Source organism: Oryctolagus cuniculus, chromosome X (genome assembly GCF_051225735.1).
Source record: "Oryctolagus cuniculus isolate XC-2025 breed Fujian yellow rabbit chromosome X, ASM5122573v1, whole genome shotgun sequence".
Taxonomy (NCBI): domain Eukaryota; kingdom Metazoa; phylum Chordata; class Mammalia; order Lagomorpha; family Leporidae; genus Oryctolagus; species Oryctolagus cuniculus.
In genome coordinates, this window is record NC_142888.1 from 49,768,047 (window position 1) to 49,788,117 (window position 20,071).

Below are 20,071 nucleotides of genomic sequence, written 5' to 3' on the forward strand. Positions count from 1 at the left end.
CACTGAAGTGGCAGAGCAGAGCTATGAGCCTAGAGATGTTGGAATCAAAAGCTCAAGCTTTTAACAGTGACTCTGTATGCCTAATATTTGTGCAGACAAAAATCAAGAAAGATACCAGGATATTTCCAGTTAAGCGTGGTTATTTGTGGGTGGTGACATCATGAGTGACTTTTGTTCCCTTTCTATTTTCCTGAGTATTCCAAAAATTTTGTAGCTTGCATGGATTATTTTCACAATCAGGGAAAAATAAGAAATTAATTTCCATTTTGAAAAAAGCAAACTAGCCATTGTTCCCAACTTGTAGGCAGCAAATTTCTGGGGAGTGGGGGAGCAAATTATTACAAATACTCTGGAATCTCTCCCTGACCCAACCATTATCTAAAATGAATAAATAATATGCTAGCATGTCAAACTATCATGATGTGCACATACAGTGGCTTTAGCTTTTTTTAAGGATTTATTTATTTATTTGAAAGTCAGAGTTACACAGAGAGAGAAGGAGAGGCAGAGGCAGAGGAGGGGAGAGAGAGAGAGAGTGAGAGAGAGAGAGACAGGTCTTCCATCCTCTGGCTCACTCTCCAATTGGCCAATCTAAAGCCAGGAGCCAGGAGCTTCTTCTGGGTCTCCCATGCAAGTGCAAGGGCCCAAGGACTTAGGCCATCTTCCATTGCATTCCCAGACCATAGCTGGGAGCTGGATCAGAAGTGGAGCAGCTGGGACTCAAATTGGTGCCTATATGGGATGCTGGCACTGCAGGCGGCAGCTTTACCTGCTACGCCCCAGCACCAGCCCTTAGTTTTTTTATATAGTTCCAATAAATTGATACTAACAGTACAACTATTATCATGGGGAGGTCCATGGTATTTTAAACATTAAAATACTAAAGCAAGGGCTGGCACTATGATGTACCTGGTAAAGCCACTGCCTGCAGTGCTAGCATCCCATATAGGTGCCGGTTCAAGTCCCGGCTGCTCCACTTCTGATCCAGCTCTCTGCTGTGGCCTGGGAAAGCAGTGGAAGATGGTCCAAGTTCTTGGGTCCCTTGCACCCATGGCATCCCATATCAGAGTGTTGGTCTGAATCCCAGCTAATCTGCTTCTGATACAGCTCCCTGCTAATGTGCCTCGGAAGGCAGTGGATAATGATCAAAGTACTTGGGCCCCTGCCACTCACATGGGAGACTCAGAGGGTGATAGGGGTTTCTGGCTTGGACTTGGCATAGCTGTTGCAGACATTTGGGGAGTGAACCAGGGGATGGGAGATTACTTTCTCTATCAGTCTACCTTTCATATAAATAAATAAATAAATCATTTTTAAAAAATCTATCGGGGGCCAAGGTGGTGGCATAGCAGGTAAAGCCACTGCCTGCAGTGCCGGCATCCCATATGGGCACAGTTTGAGTCTTGGCTGCTCCACTTCCAATCCAGCTCTATGCTATGGCCTGGGAAAGCAGAAGCCCTTGGGCCCCTGCACCCATGTGGGAAACCCGGAAGAAGCTCCTGGCTCCCGGCTTTGGATCAGCCCAGCTCCAACCATTGCGGCCATTTGGGGAGTAAACCAGGGGATGGAAGATCTCTCTCTCTCTCTCTCTCTCTCTGCCTCTGCCTCTCTGTAACTCTGCCTTTCAAACAAAACAATAAATCTTAAAAAAAATCAAACGGAATGCTCTAAGTCTATAAATTCTTATTTGTCAATTATATATTGATAAACTAAAAATAAAGGAATTTAATAAATCAGGATATAATTAAAATGCCAGTAATGCAATAAAAATAATCAAAGGCTGGGATCAGTGCTATAGGGAAAATATGTACACAAATCCATCTCTCTGTAGCTTGAGTATCTTCTCAACAACTTACTTCCTTTTTTAAGGGAGCAAGAAGAAATAGAGGTGGGTGTAGAAATTGTGAATTCTCACATTACTAAAAATTGACCTAGGAGGCTTGCTCCTCAGAGAAGACAATTTATCTGGATGAGAAAGTGTGGAGAGGAAGTAGACTCCCCAGGACATTCTCTTCCGGAAGGAGGGAGTGCTAACCTCCCACACACTACCAAGCACGAGTCCCCACCCACAACCACAGGGCAGTGGTGCTGCAACACCTGACTGCTAGCATTTGTTCTGGGGCAGGCTGCTTTCCAATCAGCACCCGGACCTGGAGTAGGCGGGCGCTCAGGGGAGGGAGAGCAAGTGTGCCGAACTTCCTCATTTGCCAAACTGCCTCAAAGGTCAGTACCCGACTTTCTTTCTTTTCATTCTTTTTTCTCTCCTTTTAGAATGTGTCCTTTGCCTTCTGTTCTGTACAGCCTCTTGTCCTCCATGAAAGTCCCCAGGACCCGCTCCTCCACAGGACTCCAGCGATCTCACTATATGTAAGAAATCATCCAATCACAGACCTCAAACTAGCACACTCACTAATTGTTCATGCAATAGCGAGGATCTAGAAGTTTCCAGACATCAGGAGCAGACACACTGACAAATGAAATGTGGTGCTATCCCTTTAAAAGCATGCAGTTGTAAGATGGGGAAAAGGCGCACACACCAATTTACCTTAATGGGTATGAAGTTACAACAAGGTAGGAGACAGGAGTCAGAGAGAGGAATGAAGGTTTTCTTCCCCTCCCTCCCAATTTGGCCTGTATTTGGGATTCACATAGGAACCAGGTTCCATACCCCACCTCTGTTCATGGAAACTGGCATGGAGGTGTGGAAGGTGGGCTGAGCTCCAAGGAAAAACAGTCTTCAACAAGTCAGTGGAATAGGGAGGAAAGGAAGGGAGAAAGGGAGATTGTCCTAGAGTAAAAGCAAATTAAGATCTTGCTAAAGGGAGCCAAGCTGAATCCTATCCAGTCTTTGAATCTGGCTGCAAATCTGTAGGAAATACCAAGTTGCATGCTGAAGCGCAGCATGCAATACACAAAATCCAGGGATAGAGGGCAAACCTGAAAATTTAAACAGACTAAAAGTCTTCGGAGCCGGTGCTGTGGGGCAGTGGGTTAATCCTTCACTTGCAGCACTGGCATCCCATATGGGTGCCAGTTCGTGTCCCAGCTTCTCTTCTTCTGATCCAGCTCTCTGTTGTGGCCTGGGAAAGCAGTAGAAGATGGCCCAAGTCCTTGAGCCCCTGCACCCAGAAGACCCAGAAGAAGCTCCTGGCTCCTGGCTTTGGATCAGCACAGCTCCGACCTTTGCGACCATCTGGGGAGTGAACCAACAGATGGAAGACCTCTCTCTGTGTCTCTGCCTCTCCTTTGCTCTGTGTGTAATTCTGGCTTTCAAGTGAATAAACAAATCTTAAAAAAAAAAAAAAAAGGACCAAGGTCCTGAAAGACAAGAAAAGACCCCAAATTGATCACAGGCTGCAAGAAACTAAGGAGACACAATGATTAAACGCAATATGGAACCCTGGGAGAGAAAATGGACAGCAGTGGAAAAACTCAGGCAATCCAAATAAAGCCTGGAGCTTAATTCATAGAAATGCCCCAGCGTTGATTTCTCACTTGTGATCAGTATACCATGGTTATAGAAGATGTTAACATAAAGGAGAGGCTGGGTGAAGGATATAAGGAACAGTATTTACTCCCTTTGCACATTTGCCATCAATCTAAAATTATCCCCAGATGAAAAGTAAGAACAAAAAGGAGAAAAAGGACATAGCAATTTTTTTCAGATGGATAAGACTAAACTATAGTCATTAGGGAAGGACACTTTGTAACATGAAACAAAAACCACAGGAAGGCAAGGCAGGGTAACGGTTTCTTTGGGATGGCAAGAAGGCTGTGAATGGATTGGGACACACGGAGAGGGTCCTGGGGTGGGTATTTCCTCACCTATTCCCTATCCTGTTGATGGCTACAAAGTGATTAAAATAATTCATTAAGCCATACATTTGTTTTAATTTGTTTTCTGTATCTGAGTTTTACAAGCAATCTTCAAAAAGCTCATGGAAAACACATATGATGAAAAACCTATACATGGATTTTGGGGTTTTTGCACCAAAATAAACTTATCTTTCCACTCCATTTTCCACAAACTTTAGAAGTCCTGTCATTTATGTCATTTATTTTAATTTAAAGATTCATTTATTTGAAAAGCAGAATTACGGAGAGGCAGAGGCAGAGAGAGGCAGAGAGAGGCAAAGAGAGGCCATCTGCTGGTTCACTCCCCAAATGGCCGCAATGGCCGGAGCTGCGCTGATCTGAAGCCAGGAGCCAGGCTGATCCGAAGCCAAGAGCCAGGAGCTTCTTCCAGGTCCCCCATGCGGGTGCAGGGACTTGGGCCATCTTCCACTGTTTTCACAGGCTATAGCAGAGAGCTGCATTGGGAGTGGAGTATCCAGGACTCGAACCAGCGCCCATATAGGATGCCAGTACTGCAAGCAGCGGCTTTACCTACTATGCCACAGCACCGGCCCCCATCATATTTTTTAAAAGATTTGTTTGAGAGGTAGGATTACAGACAGAGAAAGAGAGAGAGAGAGAGAGAGAGAGAGAGAGAGAGAGGTCTTCCATCCATTGGTTCACTCCCCAAATGGCCTCAACAGCCAGAGCTGGGCCGATCCAAAGCCAGGAGCCAGGAGCTTCCTCTGGGTCTCCCACATGGGTGCAGGGCCCAAGGACTTGGGCCATCTTCCACTGCTTTCCCAGGCCATAGCAGGGAGCTGGATCTGAAGAGGAGCAGCTGGGACATGATCTGGTGCCCATATGGGATGCCAGTGCTGCAGATTGAGGCTTAGCCCCCCATACCTCAGTGCCAGCCCTAGTCCCGTCATATTTTACAATGAGCTACACACACTCACGCTCATACACGCACACGCGTGCACACACACACACACACACAGAAAGGGAAAAAGACTGAAGAAACATAACATACAGATACAATCAGTGAACTTCATCTGGATCCTGATTTAAATTAACCAGCTATAAAAAAAAGGCATTTGACTATAGATTAGATATTTAGATATTGTCAGGGAACTATTAAATTTTTTGTCTGTTAGTGACATTGTTATTATGCATGAAAATATGTATTTTTTTGTAGATAGATAATGAAGTATTTCAGGGTGAGAAGACATGGTGTCTTAGAATTGTGTTAAAATGCTCTAAGCAAAAAAAAAAAGGAGCAAGAGATGAAGTGAATACAGCCAAATGTTACTAGTTGTTGAAGGTGAATGTGGAGGTGAAAATTGGTTGCAGTCTGTAGTTTTGGTGAGTCTGGAAATGTTCATAATAAAAACTTAATCAGGGGGGGTGGCCTGGTGTTTGAGATGCTGCTTGGGTTGCCTGCATCCCTTATGGGAGTGTGTGGGTTCGAGTCCCAGATCTGATCCTGACTCCAGCTTCCTGCTAATGCACACCCTGTGAGGCAGCAGTGATGGCTGAAGTACTTGGGTGCTTGCCACCCACATGGGAGACCCAGATGGAGTTCTTGGCTTCTACCTGGCTCTCCAAGCATTCAGTAGGGGGTGGGGGAGAGAACCAGAAGTTGGGAGACCTCTCTCTCTCCTCCCCCCTTAAAAATAAAATTTTAAAAAATGTTTTAAGTTAAAGGAGAGAAAGGAAGCCCAAACCAGGCTGCTTTAGGGTAGCAGTGCTGTAAAGCCAGGGGCTCTCTCTCTGGTCCACAAAAGCCCAAAGCTGTCCTCCTACCAGTCATCTCCCTAAGTGCACAAGCCCTGTAGTCTCTCAGTGGCCTGTGAAGTGGGCTTCCCCTTCTCGGGTCCCTGTGTCCCTCTGACTAGATGGCAGTCCTTCTCCCCCTTTCTCCATCGTGATGAACTAATAATCCCAGGAAAGCAAATCAAAGGGCAGATGGGCGGGGCCTGATCTGAAGGGGCGGTCCTGGGCACTGGCGAGCCTGCCCCCTGCAGTGGGTGGGGGTTGTAGGGCAGGACATGAAGGGGAGAGGGCAGGTCCAAACTCTTCACAGTCACCTGCATTCAGTGTCGAGTGAGCTTCCAGAGGCCTGTGGCACTTTTACTTGGACCGCTGTGCTAGAAACTTCGCCTCTCTCTGGCTCCTGGGCATCATGTCTTGTTCCAAGCGGCGTAATCACTTCCAGAGTCTGATGCTTCTGCAGTGGCCCCTGAGCTACCTTGCCATCTGTGAGTACCAACCCAAGAGTACACAGCAAGAAGCCAGAGTCAGAGGCCAGGGCAAGGACGGAGGTGATTTTGGTGGTCATGGGAAGTCTTGTCTCTGGCCTGTGATCATCTGAGACAGCACTGGAGAGTAAAGCCAAGGAGCTTTGCGCTCTACCAGTGTTCTGGGAAGGAAAAGATGGAGCCCCCGGGGAGAGTGACAACAGTCAGGGCATGATGGAAATGGCTAGATCTAGCTCATTTCCTTCCACTTGCTAACTCTCACCATGCAGGGAAAGAAAATTTGCCCTGTGATCATGGAGAGTGGGACAGAGGAAGCATTTGCATTACAGCCTAGAGAAATGTAGCCTGTGTTTGACCCACAGAGTCCTGCATTCCCGGAGGGGCTGGCAGGGGTAGTGTGTGGGGAGACTGAAGCAATGGAAGCAATGGTGAATGGGTAAGAGGACAAGAATGGTGCCTAGGAAACAGTGGAGGGACACGGATGCAGAGTAGGCAAACTGGAGGGCAACATGGATGGTAAAGGAGCATGGGAGGGTAGGCTAGTGGCTTAACAAGCATTCAAGGATGATGGATGGGATGGAGGCAGGAGACAGAAGGAAAACAATAGTGGGCAGATGGGACAAGAGTGAAAAACAAGCTGGTGGCAGGCAGAGGGCAATAGAGGGATGGTGGAGTTAGGTGGGCAGGGGTGCAGATAGGCAGAGAAATAGGGCTTTTGTATAGTAGATGATAGGAGAAATGTTTGAAAAGATTTATTTATTTATTTGAAAGAAGAGCAATCGAGAGAAGGAGAGACAAACAGAAAGAGAAAGATCTTTCAGCTGCTGGTTTACTCCCCCAGTTGGCCACAGTCAGGTCTGGGCCAGGCCTGAAGCCAGGAGCCAGGAACTCCATCCAGGTCTCCCACGCGGGTGGCAGGGGCCCAAGCACTTGGGCCGTCTTCCGTTGCTTCCCCAGGCACATTAGCAGGGAGCTGGATGGGAATCAAAGCAGCTGGGACTGGAACCAGTGCTCTGATATGGGATGCTGGCGTTGTAAGTAGCAGCACCCACAACACCTGCCCTAGGGGAAATTTTTGAAGGATGAGTGGACATGAGTGATGCATGGGCAGGACCTGGATTGTGCTGAGGGCCAGATCCAGAGGCCTGGCTAGTATGGAGAGCTGGTAACGAGACAGGACATGGTCACGTTCTGCTGGCACCACAAGTTTGGGCTGACCGAATCTCCTTGGCAGTTTGGATCTTGCAGCCGTTGTTCATCTACCTGCTGTTTACACCCTTATGGCCTCTCCCAGCACTTTACTTAGTCTGGCTGTTCCTGGACAGGAAGACCCCAGAGCAAGGTAAGATTTGTGGACCTATGAACGGGAAGGTTCCAGCTCAACCCACAGCCCTGCACAGTAAGTGTCACTGACCAAACCCGGGGCTTTGTCATCCATGTTCTCAGAGCCACAGGAGCCTCCTGGGCTCTCTTCCTATCCTACCTCCCTCGGTGCCACTGGGCAACCCTGGGTGAGAAGGTACAGGGTGGCGCAGCGGGACATCATCATCCCCTCCTGGCATTTTTGTTTCAGGTGGCAGGCGCTCAGCCTGGGTGAGGAACTGGACTGTGTGGACTTACATCAGGGACTACTTTCCCATTACGGTAAATGCCTCTTCGGAGCACCCCTCACAACTTCCAAACTGCTAGGCATTTCTACCAGGGAGCTAGCAGTGTCCGTAAGAAAGGCAAGCACCCCAGAGGAGTCTTGGTGCAGGCTGGACGCACTCCTGGAACCCATATTGCTCTGGTGCACTCCATAATCTGTTAGGACACATTGGATACCCTTGGCATGACCTGGCACGTGACACAGGCAGAAGACATAGAGGAAGTTCACAGAGATGTGAATAGTTCATATACAACAGAGAGGGCAGACAAGTACAGAGAGCTATAGGTTTGATTCAATTTAGAGGGGCAGTTTTGATTTATTTATTTATTTATTTGAAAGTCAGAGTTACAGAGAGGCAGAGAGAGGGAGAAAAAGGTCTTCCATCGGCTGGTTTACTCCCCAAATGGCCACAACAGTCGGAGCTGAGCAAATCAGAAGCTAGGGGCTTCTTCAGGGTCTCCCACGTGGGTGCAAGTGTACAAGGACTTGGGCCATCTTCCATTGCTTTCCCAGGCCATCATCAGGGAGCTGGATCAGAAGTGGAGCAGGTGGGACTTGAACCGGTGCCCATATGTGATGCTGGTGCCATAGGCGGAGGCTTTACCCACTACGCCACAGTGCTGGCCGCACTGCCCTGATTTTTAAAGCAGAGCTCCCTGACCTTTGTCATGTCATGATGGCACTCACAGAAGAAAAAAAATTAGCCCACATAAAGCACCCTGATGCAGGCAAGAGGCTGGCAGCTCTAGGTGCTCCACACCCTACCTTGTTACCCAACGGCTGAGACGCCCCCTTATCTTGGCCCCTCAAAGTCCACACTGGGTCTCTCTATTGCAAAGTTGTGCTTTGGGGCGCACCCTACTCCTGGGGTGTCTGTCCCTCCCACTGCTTCCCACGTGATCTCACGCACCCCCCCCCCCCGGTGTTCCTTCTCCTGCCCGCAGATCCTGAAGACTGAAGACCTGCCGCCTGAGCACAACTACATCATGGGGGTGCACCCTCACGGCCTCCTGACCTTCGGCGCCTTCTGCAACTTCTGCACCGAGGTCACGGGCTTCGCAAGGGCCTTCCCAGGCATCACTCCTCACTTGGCCACGCTGTCCTGGTTCTTCAAGATCCCCATTATTAGGGAGTACCTCATGGCCAAAGGTGCTTCTGACCACACTTACTGGAGCTTCTGGTCTAGTTTTCTGCTGGCAAATGCACCCTTTCAGGCCCCGTTGCCACCACACTGCGCCTGGGGCATCATGGCCTAATAGTCAAGAGCATGTGTTCTGGAGCTAAACCCGCCTGGGTTTTGAATCGTAGCTCTGCCAGCTTGCTGGGAGATCTTGGGCACACTAGCTAAGCTCCACTGCTCTCAGTCGCCCGATCTGTGAAGGGGGGTCCTGATGACAATAGTGCGACCACAGGTGATGTAGTGTGACAGCTCAGAGCGATCAGGCCAGGAAAGCCTGCCACACAGCATGAGGTTAATAACTAACTGGGGTCTGGGAATCAGAAAGTCCTTCTGCTTATCCCACCGGTAACCTTCCGACTGCAGTTTCCACTCAGTGCCTCCTGCGAAGTGGAGATACAGCCCCAAAGTGCATCCTGTTCTGCGGCTGCACAATGTTTCCCTCTGCACACTTCTCAGCCCCATCTCACGGAGCCTCCTCCTAGAACCCCAGAGCAAACAATTGCACCTGGGGAAGAGCAGGCAGGAGCGTGTTCCCCAGGCCTCCGCTCCCCCGCTCCTCTCCTGACTCTGTTTCTCCTCTCTCTGTTCCTTGCTTGTGCCCAGGTCTGTGCTCCGTGAGCCAGTCCTCCATTGACTACCTGCTGAGCCACGGCACTGGCAACCTCGTGGGTGTAGTAGTGGGAGGTGTGGGAGAGGCCCTGCAGAGTGTGCCCAACACCACCACGCTCCTCCTCCAGAATCGCAAAGGCTTCGTGCGCACGGCCCTCCAGCACGGGTAGGTGTTCCCCCAGAAGAGGGCTGGGTGGTGGCCTTCTCCCAGCCGCGTGACCCTGTTGGCAATGCCAAAGGTGACTCAACACGCGAGCCTTGCCTTCAGGAAATCTACTGCTCAGTAGGCGAGATGGGCATAGAATTGCAAAGTGGTTTAGGTCATCAGCTCCTGAGCCAGCTGGACCAGTTCCCAGGAAGCTAAAATACAAACCCAGATTCAATATGAGAGGTAGGGCGTGCGTGGTTGTGGTGGGGTGGGGGGCAGGGGCAGGGTCCAGGCTTGGGTTGCCCTAGGGTTATAGGTGATGGCCACATTATCAATACTGATACTGACATCTGCCTTTTAATTGGTAGTACAAGAGGCAGAATCTGCAGGCAGGCGTCTGATGTAAAATCCTGGTTCCATGATTTACTGTGCTCTCTCAGACAAGTTACTTAACCATTCTGAGCATTCCTAATGTCGCTATTACTAATCTCACCTACTTTGTACTTTCTTCATAATACCTACTCTATAGCTTCCTTGAACCTTTTGGAAGACTCCTCCTATGATTGAATTTCAAAAAAAAATTGGCACCAAGATAAACATATCTTCTAATTCCATTTTCCATGAACTTTTGAAGTGCCCTGGTATATGTACATCTAGGTGAAATTATCTCATTTTCTCTGTACTTTCTACCAATGGAAACAGGGTCAGGTATCCCCCTCCTTGGCACCTCCTAGAAGCTTTTCATGCTGTCAGCCTCTGGGGGTCCCTGCCCAAGCCCTCTTCCCTCCCTGCACCCCCATATCTGGTCCTTGCAATCCTGCCCCAGAGATAGCACTCTCACTGTCCTGGAAAATTTCAGGATAAGAGACCCTCAAGTGGGGAGCCCTGCAGAATTTTTTCCCTAGGATTTATTTTATTGGGGCCGGCGCTATGGCATAGTGGGTAAAGCCACCAGCTGCAGTGCCAACATCCCATATGGACACAGGTTCAAGTCCTGGCTGCTCCACTTCCAATCCAGCTCCCTGCTAACAGCCTGGGGAAAGCAGCAGAGGCCTACCATCCACATGGGAGACCCAGAAGAAGCTCCGGGCTCTTGGCTTCCTCCTGGTGCAGCCCGGCCATTGTGGCCATTTGGGGAATGAACCAGAAGATGTAAGACTTTCTCTCTCTCTCTCCTGCCTTTCAAATAAATAAATAAATCCCTTAAAAACATAAAGATCTTCATATTAAAAACAGATTTATTTATTTATTTGAAAGGCAGAGTTATAAGGAGCGGGAGAGAGAGAGAATGAAAGTTCCATCCACTGGTTCACTCAGGGGAGCCCTGTTTAGGACAAGAGGAACTGCTTTGGGCCATTGAGATTTGCACACAATAGAAGGGGGCTGGGCCACGAGCGAATGTTCTTCTAGGCTCTTCCCGCCCCACCTTGTGTCTGGAAAATGAATCTGGGTTTTCCTACAGGGCTCATCTGGTCCCCACTTTCACTTTTGGAGAAACCGAAGTGTTTGACCAGGTGCTGTTCCATAAGGACAGCAGGATGTACAAGTTCCAGGGCTACTTCCGCCGGGTCTTTGGCTTCTATTTTTGCATCTTCTATGGACAAGGCTTCCGCCCAGGCACCACGGGGGTCCTGCCATACTGCCGGCCCATTGTCACTGTGGGTGAGTGTCGTCCTCAGCCCCCAGGTCACCTTAGCTCCTTCTCCACCTCCACCTCCTGCCTTCCCACCCCATCCCCATGGAAGAAGATTGCAGCTGAGGGGGAGAAGCTGGGTGTTGAGTTGGAGTGTGAGCCGGTCAGGCCCAGGAAAGGAGACAGAGGTGGAAGGAAGAAGAAATTCTCCCACTCTCTCCTTATCTTTTTCTTGCAGTTGGGGAGCCACTGCCACTGCCCAGAGTTGAAAAGCCAAGCCAGGAGCTGGTGGACAAATACCACGCCCTCTACATGGACGCCCTGCACAAACTGTTTGAGCAGCATAAGACACAGCACGGCTGCTCAGAGACCCAAAAGCTGCTTTTCCTCTGACTTCGGGGACCGTGTGCCCCACAGTGCAAGAGCACATGCCTAAAAAGGAGACCCACCGCCAGTGCTGGCCAGAGAGAGGATGGGGGAGCAAGAGCGATGAGGGAGGGGGGCACTAGGACTTCCTTCTGAGCCCCTGCTCCCTGGGGGGAGTGCTCCCTGAGGCCTTTGCCCAGTCACTCCCCAGAGCAGGGCATCTGGCAGCCCTTCCTGCTCTGCTGTCCTCCCTGAGCCTGACACGCAGGTCCTGAATGACCCCTGAAGGACTCAAATGATGGCCAAGCAACCACTACTCCATTTTTGTTCTTAGCCTTTATACAATTTTCAAATGGCAATACAATTTGCATCCCGTACATGTAACCTGTTCGAGGAGTAAAATTCAGCATATACAGTGTAGCTTTTGGACATTTCTCAGCACCCTCTGCCTAAAACTGGTACCCATTAGCAGTCACTCCTTGTTCCCCCACGTCCCCCAGGACCCTGGCGACCACTAATCTACTTTCTGTCTCTATGGATTTGCCAATTCTGAACATTTCATATAAATGGAACAATACACTATGTGGTCTTTTGGGACTGGCTGCCTTCTCTCAGCAGGTTTTCAAGGTTGCTACATGTTGTAGCATACATCTATACTTCATTCCTTTTTATGCCTGAATAATAGTCCATTGGATGTTCCTAACACATTTTGTTTATCCATTCACCAGTTGATGGGCATACAAGTTGCTTCTTCTTTTTTTTTTTTTTTTTTTGAAAAAAATTATTTATTTGAAAGGCAGAGTTATAGAGAAGCAGAGGCAGGGGTTGGGAGAGATGTCTTCCATCCACTAGTTCATTCCCGAATGGCCACAATGGCTGGATCTGGGCCGACCCGAAGCCAGGAGCCAGGAGCTCTTTTGGGTCTCCTGTGTTGGTGCAGGGGCCCAAGCACTTGGGCCATCTTCGACTGCTTTCCTAGGCCATAGCAAAGAGCTGGATTGGAAGTGGAGCAGCTGAAACTCGAACCAGCACCCATATGGGAAGCCAGCATGGCAGGCAACAGCTTACCAGCTACGCCACAGGGCCAGCCCTGCATGTTGCTTCCTCCTTTTAGCTATTGTGAATAGTGCTACTAGAAACATTCACGCCCAGATTTTTGTGTGATAATCTGCTATCCCCAAACATAAAGACCTAGGCCTACACCACTACCAAGCATGCCTTAGGAATGGATAAAAAGTGTCTGACTCAAAGGGACAGGTGTTGTGGTGCAGCAGGTCAAGCCAACACCTGTGACATTGGCATCCCACATGGACACATGTTCCCGTCCCAGCTGCCTCACTTCCTATCCAGCTCCCTGTTAATGCATCTGGGAAAGCAGCCAAAGATGGCCCAAGTCCATTTCCAACCCCTGTTAGAGACCTAGATGGAGTTCTAGATTTCCGGTTTGGGCCTGGACCAGCTCTAGCTGTTGTGATCATTTGGAGGGTGAGCCAGCAGATGGAAGATCTCTCTGTTAGCAGAAATGGATGGGCTAGGTTCTTGTCTTCGCACAAAAACATTCAGACGTGAGACAGAGAACAGTGGAAAGCAAAGTAGCAAGGTTTAATGGGCATAGGACATCTGTCAGAATGTATGGGACAGAATCCAAGAGAGAGTGCCCTGTCATTCAGACTGGGGAAAGCAAAGTCGCATGGTTAAATGGAGAGAATACACCTGGCGGCCAGGCAGCTGGGCGGGTGGCTCAGGAAAAGGCTGAGAGCTGAGCTCACAGTCTGTATTCTGACTGCCACTTATAAGGGAAAAGGGTCCAGTCCTCCTCCCCCTTCCCCTCCTCCTCCCTCTCCTCCTCCTCCTCCTCCTCCTCCTCCTCCTCCTCCTCCTCCTCCTTGACAAAGGGTTTGCTGAGAGCGTCTTAGGTGAAATCTCTCCCAAGGTTTCACTACTCAGTGCTACCAGACTGGGGAGCCTACCTGGCACCAGGCAGAGGAGCTGCCCCTAGAGGGCCTTCCTTGGAGGAAGGATGTGAAGGTTTTATTGCTCAGTGTTATCAGGCCAGGTAAGCCAGTTGGTGCTGAAGAGAGAGGATTCTCCTGAGTGGAAGGCTAGGACCACTACAAAGTTACAGGGAGCTGTTTCCAAGGTGAGCGCCTGCAGGTGAGTTGTTTTCCTTAAGCCCTCTCACACACAGAGGCTAATTTTGAACTTCCTACCTAACGTTCTCTCTCTCTCTCTCTCTCTCTCTCTTTTAAAAATAGCAAGTGACTGGGGCTGGCGCTGTGGCACAGTGGGTTAATCCTTCACCTGAAGCACCAGCATCATATATGGGCGCTGGTTCTAGTCCCGCCTGCTCCTATTCCGATCCAGTTCTCTGCTATGGCCTGGGAAAGCAGTAGATGACCCAAGTCCTTGGACCCCTGCAGTTGGGTGGGAGACCCAGAAGAGGCTCCTGGCTCCTGGCTTCGGATCAGTGCTGCTCCAGCCGTTGCGGCCGTCTGGGGAGTGAACTAACGGAAGGAAGCCCTTTCTCTGTCTCTCCCTCTCCCTGTCTGTGACTCTACCTCTCAAATAAATAAAATCTTTTAAAAAATAGCACATGAATGAAAGTTTCAAAACCATTTAGACTACTAGTCTTTTTTCCTTTGCCTTTTAACCCTTAAAAATATTGGTTCTTCATAGAGTGCCACACTTTTCTGTCACATTGCACTAGTGTAAGTCTGAAATCTAACCGAGATTTTCCTCATCAGCCATAATGTAATATATTTAATGTACCAATCTCCAGCAAACACCTTAACCTCAATATACCCGATACCAGACAGATCATTTTGCTCCTCCCATCCTCCCACCTTATCACTCAATAGTGTTCATCCATCCTGTCCCCTTCTTCAATGTCACAATCTAGCCAAGGCCATTGCCAACATTCCTAGCCTACTACTACCACCTCCTCTAGTAAAGTCCTCTCTAATCAATTCATCCATCAGTCTACTTGCAGGATGCTGTTGCTTAAACCTTAAATCTGACTCCAGTCTCGCGCTTTCCATCTTTTATTGCTCCTGTGATACTACTATTAGAATAACCTAAATTGTGTGTAGGTGTCACTCATGTTCCTTAGATGTTAATGACTATTGCACAGAGAAAAAAAAGTGGTTCTGTGTCAAAATGAGTATGGGAGATGCTGGAGTAAGCAAATTAGAGAAGTGCATTTATTGAAGTCTTCTCAGTGTCTTTACTACGCTAATGGGCTTTGTGACTTTCCAAAGGGGAGTATTTAGCACTTCCCAAATGTATCTGAAGACAGAACCCTTGTTTCAAATAACACCCACTACCATCTCCTAGAACACTTAGTTTCTCTCAGTACAGTCTTGAAAATGTTGGCCTTTGTAGGATAAAGTCCAAAACCCTCGGCATGGCAGCGAAGGCTACTGGAAAAATAAGGAAAGTTGCTGATTTGGTTTAGGAACTTTTCCAATTGGCCAAGGACTTTGCAGGAGAACTCGGACTCTCAGGGTGGATTGAAGTCGTATGGCGGAGATCCGAAGGTAATTGCATGGGAAAGGAACTGGGTTTGAAATGTTCCCACCTGCTGTGGTGTTTCTTCCAGACAGAGGGAATGAGAGCAGAATCTTACAGAGAAATCTCAAGGGCACACATGGGAAGGAGGCTATTTGTATTTCATGACCATGACCTTCCTTGGGAGAGTGAAAGAACACAGGGATAGGAGTTTAAACATTTGCTTTTTTATTGGGATCAGCTAGTTGCTCCTCCTCAGAAATTCGGTGCCCTCTCCCCCCCCCCATATCGTTTCTGCTTGCCCTCACCCTCAGCCACAGTGCAGTCTCTCCCTCCCCTAGTCCCTCCTCTCTCTGAATATTCTTTTAAATTTTTTCTCAAGCTCCCAAAGCAGTACATTTTATTTTACAGTACACAACAAACTCCCCGACGTGATGTGGGGCTTGGCTTCAGATTGCTTTCTGTTAGTCACCCATGCTGAGCAAGATTTTTGGATCTTCAAGATACCCAAGACTCAACACAGAGTCTGCTTTTTCACGTGAGTTCACAAGTCCAAGTTCTTTCCATTTATCTTAGCATTTGGACACTGATTCTTTGAGATAGAAAGGAAGTAAGGAAGGCATTTCCTTTACAATTTAATCTATATGACTAATGTAGATGATAGCATGTTCTTTTATTCTTGTCTAATCGGCAGTGATAGTGATGCCAGAAACTCGAGTCTGGAGATCCCTGTTTCTCTTGGGTCTGAAATGTTCTAATAATACTCTAACACTCTGGGGCTGGCGCTGTTGTGTAGTGGGCTGAGCTTCCACCTGCAGTGCCGGCATCCCATATGGTCACCAGTTCGAGTCCCGGATGCTCCTCTTCTGATCTAGCTTTCTGCTATGGCCTGAGAAAGCAGTGGAAGATGGCCCAAGTGCTTCAGCCCTTACACCTGCATGGGAGACCCAGAAGAAGCTCCTGGCTCCCGGCTCCAGCTATTGCAGCCATTTGGGGAGTGAACCAGCAGATGGAAGGCATTTCTCCCTGTCTCTTCCTCTCTGTGTCTGTAACTCTATCTCTCAAATACATAAAATCTTTTAAAAAGGAAAAAGAAATACTCTAACATTCTAAGCCTTTGCTCCATGTTCAGGGTGTCACAGTGACTTCATATGTGCTGAACATCCAAGCAACTAACTAGTGGGACTTACAAATCACGGAATGTGAGTGTAGGAAGGAGTGTTTCCAAAGACTGGCCAGGATGGTGACCTCCAGTGGGCCAAATGGCTGGGGCTCTATCTGAGATAAGAGTGGAAAGAGAAAGGAGCAGAGTACCTGAGTGACGTCTGGAGGGCTGCCTCACAGAGGGGATTGCTGCACCTGTGGCATGGGGAACCCAGCAAGAAGAGGAGACAGGAATCGATGAGCTGGAATTTCTGCCAGTCCTGCATTGTAACTCCATCCCCCTTCACTTGGCTCACTCCTCCTTGCCCATGCTCCTCATTCTTTGTGGGCACAAGACAAAGAACCCAGCAGAGAAAAGAGTCGCCATCTGAAAGAGCTTTTACATTTCAAAAACTCGGCAGAAAGAAAAATTGGCAACATTTCTTGGGGAAAAAACACAAACCTGAGCAATCAAATAGCTTTGTATCTCTGCTTTTGCTCGTGCCGTCTATACATGGAAAAGCCTATTTGTCTTTTAAGCCCACAGTGAAACTGAACCTCTATCATAGAAAGGCAGGACCCGGCCTCTCATCTGTCTCCCTTAGCCCAAGGTGTCCTTGCCTGTCCTTTATCGAAAGGAGTTTCCTGAATTGAGGAAGGGATGCAGCTGGCCCTATAAGGTTCTAATCACTGTATTGTGGGCTAGGTGGGGTCTAAAGTCCCGATTCCAGGCTCTTACCTCTTACCTAGAGAAGCATTCTAAGTATAGGCACAAAGATGATGTGTAAAGTGATAAAGTTTATTCAAAAGGTGAGGAAAACACACATATGTGGTCAGTGCACAGGAATAGGGTGAGCCAGGAAGAGAAAAGGGTGGAGGAAGGAAGAGAGAGGGTGTTTCAATACCCTGACTCCTCAGTTTGCAGAGAGAGCAAGCTCCTCCCAGTTGGCACCCTCTCAGAAGGTTGGAAGGGGGAGTGTTACGTGATACCGCCTCCAGGTTCCAGGTAAGCAGAGGTACATCCTGGGGAACGGGTCTTTTGACTGACAGGTGGGTGGATAGGATTGCCTAGGGCAGGGGGAGGTGTTGCTTCCAGCTCCTGACCCTAATCTGGCTGCCTGCTGTATCCCAGATCAAGTGGACCCCAGGAGTTGTTGCAGGTTTTTCTTCCTACCAAATTTTTAGAAATGTTACAGCTCTTTTAGGGTAACAGCTCTCTCTTTCTCTCTGCTGAGAATGAGCCACTCAAAGGAAGGATGTTTATTGACAGAAGCACAGAAAGCTCCCAGATGTCAGGGAGGGGGGTGGTCCCTGAAGGAGGGAAACTTTGAGGGCTGACAGTCAAGGTTTGTTGTTTTTTTTTTTTTTTAAAGATTTATTTATTTATTTGGAAGTCAGATTTGCAGTGAGAGAGGAAAAGACAAAGAGAGAGGTTTCCATCCTCTGGTTCATACCCCAGATGACTGTATCATCCAGTGTTGGGCCAGGCTGAAGCCAGAAGTGTCATCTGGATAGCCCAGGTGGGTGGCAGGATCCCAAACTCTTTGGCTATCTTCCACTGTTCTTCACAGGCCATTAGCAGGGAACAGAATCAGAAATGGAGCAGGTGGGATGCGAACCGGTGCCCATAAAGGATATTGGTTGAAGGCAGTGGCTTTGACCCACTACACCACAATGCCAGCCCCAGTCTAGGGACTTTTGTGGGTTAAAAAGGGGGAAGTTCTTGTGATTGATCAGGGGAGATGTAAAATGAAGCATTTGTTGTGAGATAATCAGGGTGTGGGCAGAGTCTTCCTGTGATGTATGCTAATGAAGCATTCAGCATGAACTAATCAGGAAGTTGGCAGAGCCTGACTGGTTCAGGAGAGATGCAAATGAACCATTGAGAAGTCTCTAAGCATGGAAGCCAGCTGCTTGACTGGGAGAGATGAAAATGTAAATAAGGGGATTGAGAAGTGACTGTTCTGATTGGTTAATTGGGTGAAGGTTAAGTGCCCAATCACAGAGATCCTACACAGAAGTTGATTGTTTGACTTCTCTCTGAGACTCATCTCCAGATGGTAGGAGAGGCCTCTTTGCTCCCTTGTCTGCCTCGCCAGGAATCTGTCAGACTCATTTGCTTCTCCAGTAGATAAAACCTTGTTGGCCAAGGTTGTCCCAAGGGGGTTGTGTAGGGGAATTCCAGGTCCAGGCAGGGAAATTCCAGGTCTGGGGCAGAAGGTAACTCCCACTTGCGTGTCTCCCTCCCAAGCCCAGCTGAAGCCTGCCAGGCCATCATAAACATTCCCTAACCAGCACACATCACTGACCAATCCAACGAAGGTCGGGAGCAGCACTGACCAACCAGGAACATAGACACGAGCTGATCACGTGCCTCTCAGCCCCAATTTCAATCTGTAATCACCTTCACCCCTGACTCCTCTGGGAGCCTGGCAGTTAAGCAAAGGCTGCCTGGCATCGTACTCTGCACTTTGCACTAAATACATAGTTTCCTCCACCAGGCCAATAGCAGCGACTGGCTTCCTGCATGTCAGGAGAGAGGACCCAGGTTTGGGGGTTCTATAGCAACACCTCTAACTAGTTTGGGAGGTTGTTCTTCAATAAGATCAAATATCACCTTCTCAGTGAAATCCTCACCAGGCAGAATGAATTAACCCTTCCTTCGTTCTTTTTTTCCAAAGATTGATTTATTTATTTGAAAGTCAGAGTTACACAAAGAGAGGAGAGGCAGAGAAAGAGAGAGAGGTCTTCCATCTGCTGGTTCACTCCCCTCCAAATGGCCACAATTGCTGGAACTGTACTGATCTGAAGCCAGGAGCCAGGAGCTAGGAGCTTCTTCCAGGTCTCTCACATGGGTGCAGCGGTCCAAGGACTTGGGCCGTCTTTTATCACTTTCCTAGGCCATAGCAGAGAGCTGGGTGGGAAGTGGAGCAGGCAGGACTCGAACCGGCGCCCACATGGGATGCCAGCACTGCAGGCGGCAGCTTTACCCACTAGGCCACAGCGCCAGCCCCAACCCTTCCTTCATTCTTCCATAGCCTCTTCTTGTCTCTGTGATGAGATGAGACTTAGCATATTTTACTACAGCATGATTATTATTTGCTTCTAGGCACGTCTTTCCTAGTAGTTTGAGAGTTTCTTGAGAGCAGAAATGCTGTCTTCCTTGTTTCAGTATTCCCAATGTCTAAAGCAGGGCCTGGCATGTGATAGCCACTATATATATATATACACACACACACATATATATATATACACATATATATACATTATATATATATATATATATATGCTAGTGGAGATGAGTGGTGGGGTCTTGTCTTCATGCAAGAAAGAATTCAGGCGTGAGACAGAGAGTAAAGTAGCAAGGTTTTATTAGGGGTAGGGCATCTGTCAGAACGGAAGGGACAGAGAGAGGGAGAGTGCCTGTTGTTCAGACGGGGAGAAAGCAAGGCTGCATGATGGAATGGAGAGAATACACCCGACAGGCCAGGCAGGCGGCTCAGAGCAGAGCTGAGAGAGTGTGCGGTCTTTGTTCACACTGTGGCTTCTAAGGGAAAGGGCCCAGTTTTTCCACCGGTTCTCTTTACTCCCTCCCCCTTCTCCTATACGTGTGTGTGTGTGTGTGTGTGTGTAATATGAGGGTACTTCAAGATGTTCATGGAGAGGCTGACATTGTGGCATAGCAGGTAAAGCCATCCCATATGGGTTTCTGTTGGAGACCTGGCTGCTCTACTTCCAATCC

The 20,071-nt window shown here is 48.6% G+C and overlaps 1 protein-coding gene across 1 annotated transcript; it reads left to right on the top strand.

Annotated features, from left to right (window-relative positions):
* Window positions 1-5,901: 5,901 nt before the first annotated feature.
* Window positions 5,902-12,275, top strand: AWAT1 (acyl-CoA wax alcohol acyltransferase 1). The gene is made up of 7 exons (XM_002720072.6): window positions 5,902-6,095; window positions 7,330-7,437; window positions 7,669-7,739; window positions 8,688-8,892; window positions 9,527-9,698; window positions 11,143-11,342; window positions 11,552-12,275. The coding sequence occupies exons 1-7, from the start codon at window positions 6,020-6,022 to the stop codon at window positions 11,704-11,706; spliced, it is 987 nt and encodes a 328-aa protein (XP_002720118.1). The 5' UTR covers window positions 5,902-6,019; the 3' UTR covers window positions 11,707-12,275.
* The last annotated feature ends 7,796 nt before the right edge of the window (window positions 12,276-20,071 follow it).

What these genes read in the sequence shown, in the direction of transcription:
- AWAT1 (XM_002720072.6), top strand. Translation starts at nt 6,020, where the DNA reads ATGTCTTGTTCCAAGCGGCGTAATCACTTCCAGAGTCTGATGCTTCTG. An exon ending in CAGGAAGACCCCAGAGCAAG is followed by an intron (nt 7,438 to 7,668) that starts GTAAGATTTGTG and finishes TTTTTGTTTCAG; the next exon opens with GTGGCAGGCGCTCAGCCTGG. An exon ending in GGGACTACTTTCCCATTACG is followed by an intron (nt 7,740 to 8,687) that starts GTAAATGCCTCT and finishes TCCTGCCCGCAG; the next exon opens with ATCCTGAAGACTGAAGACCT.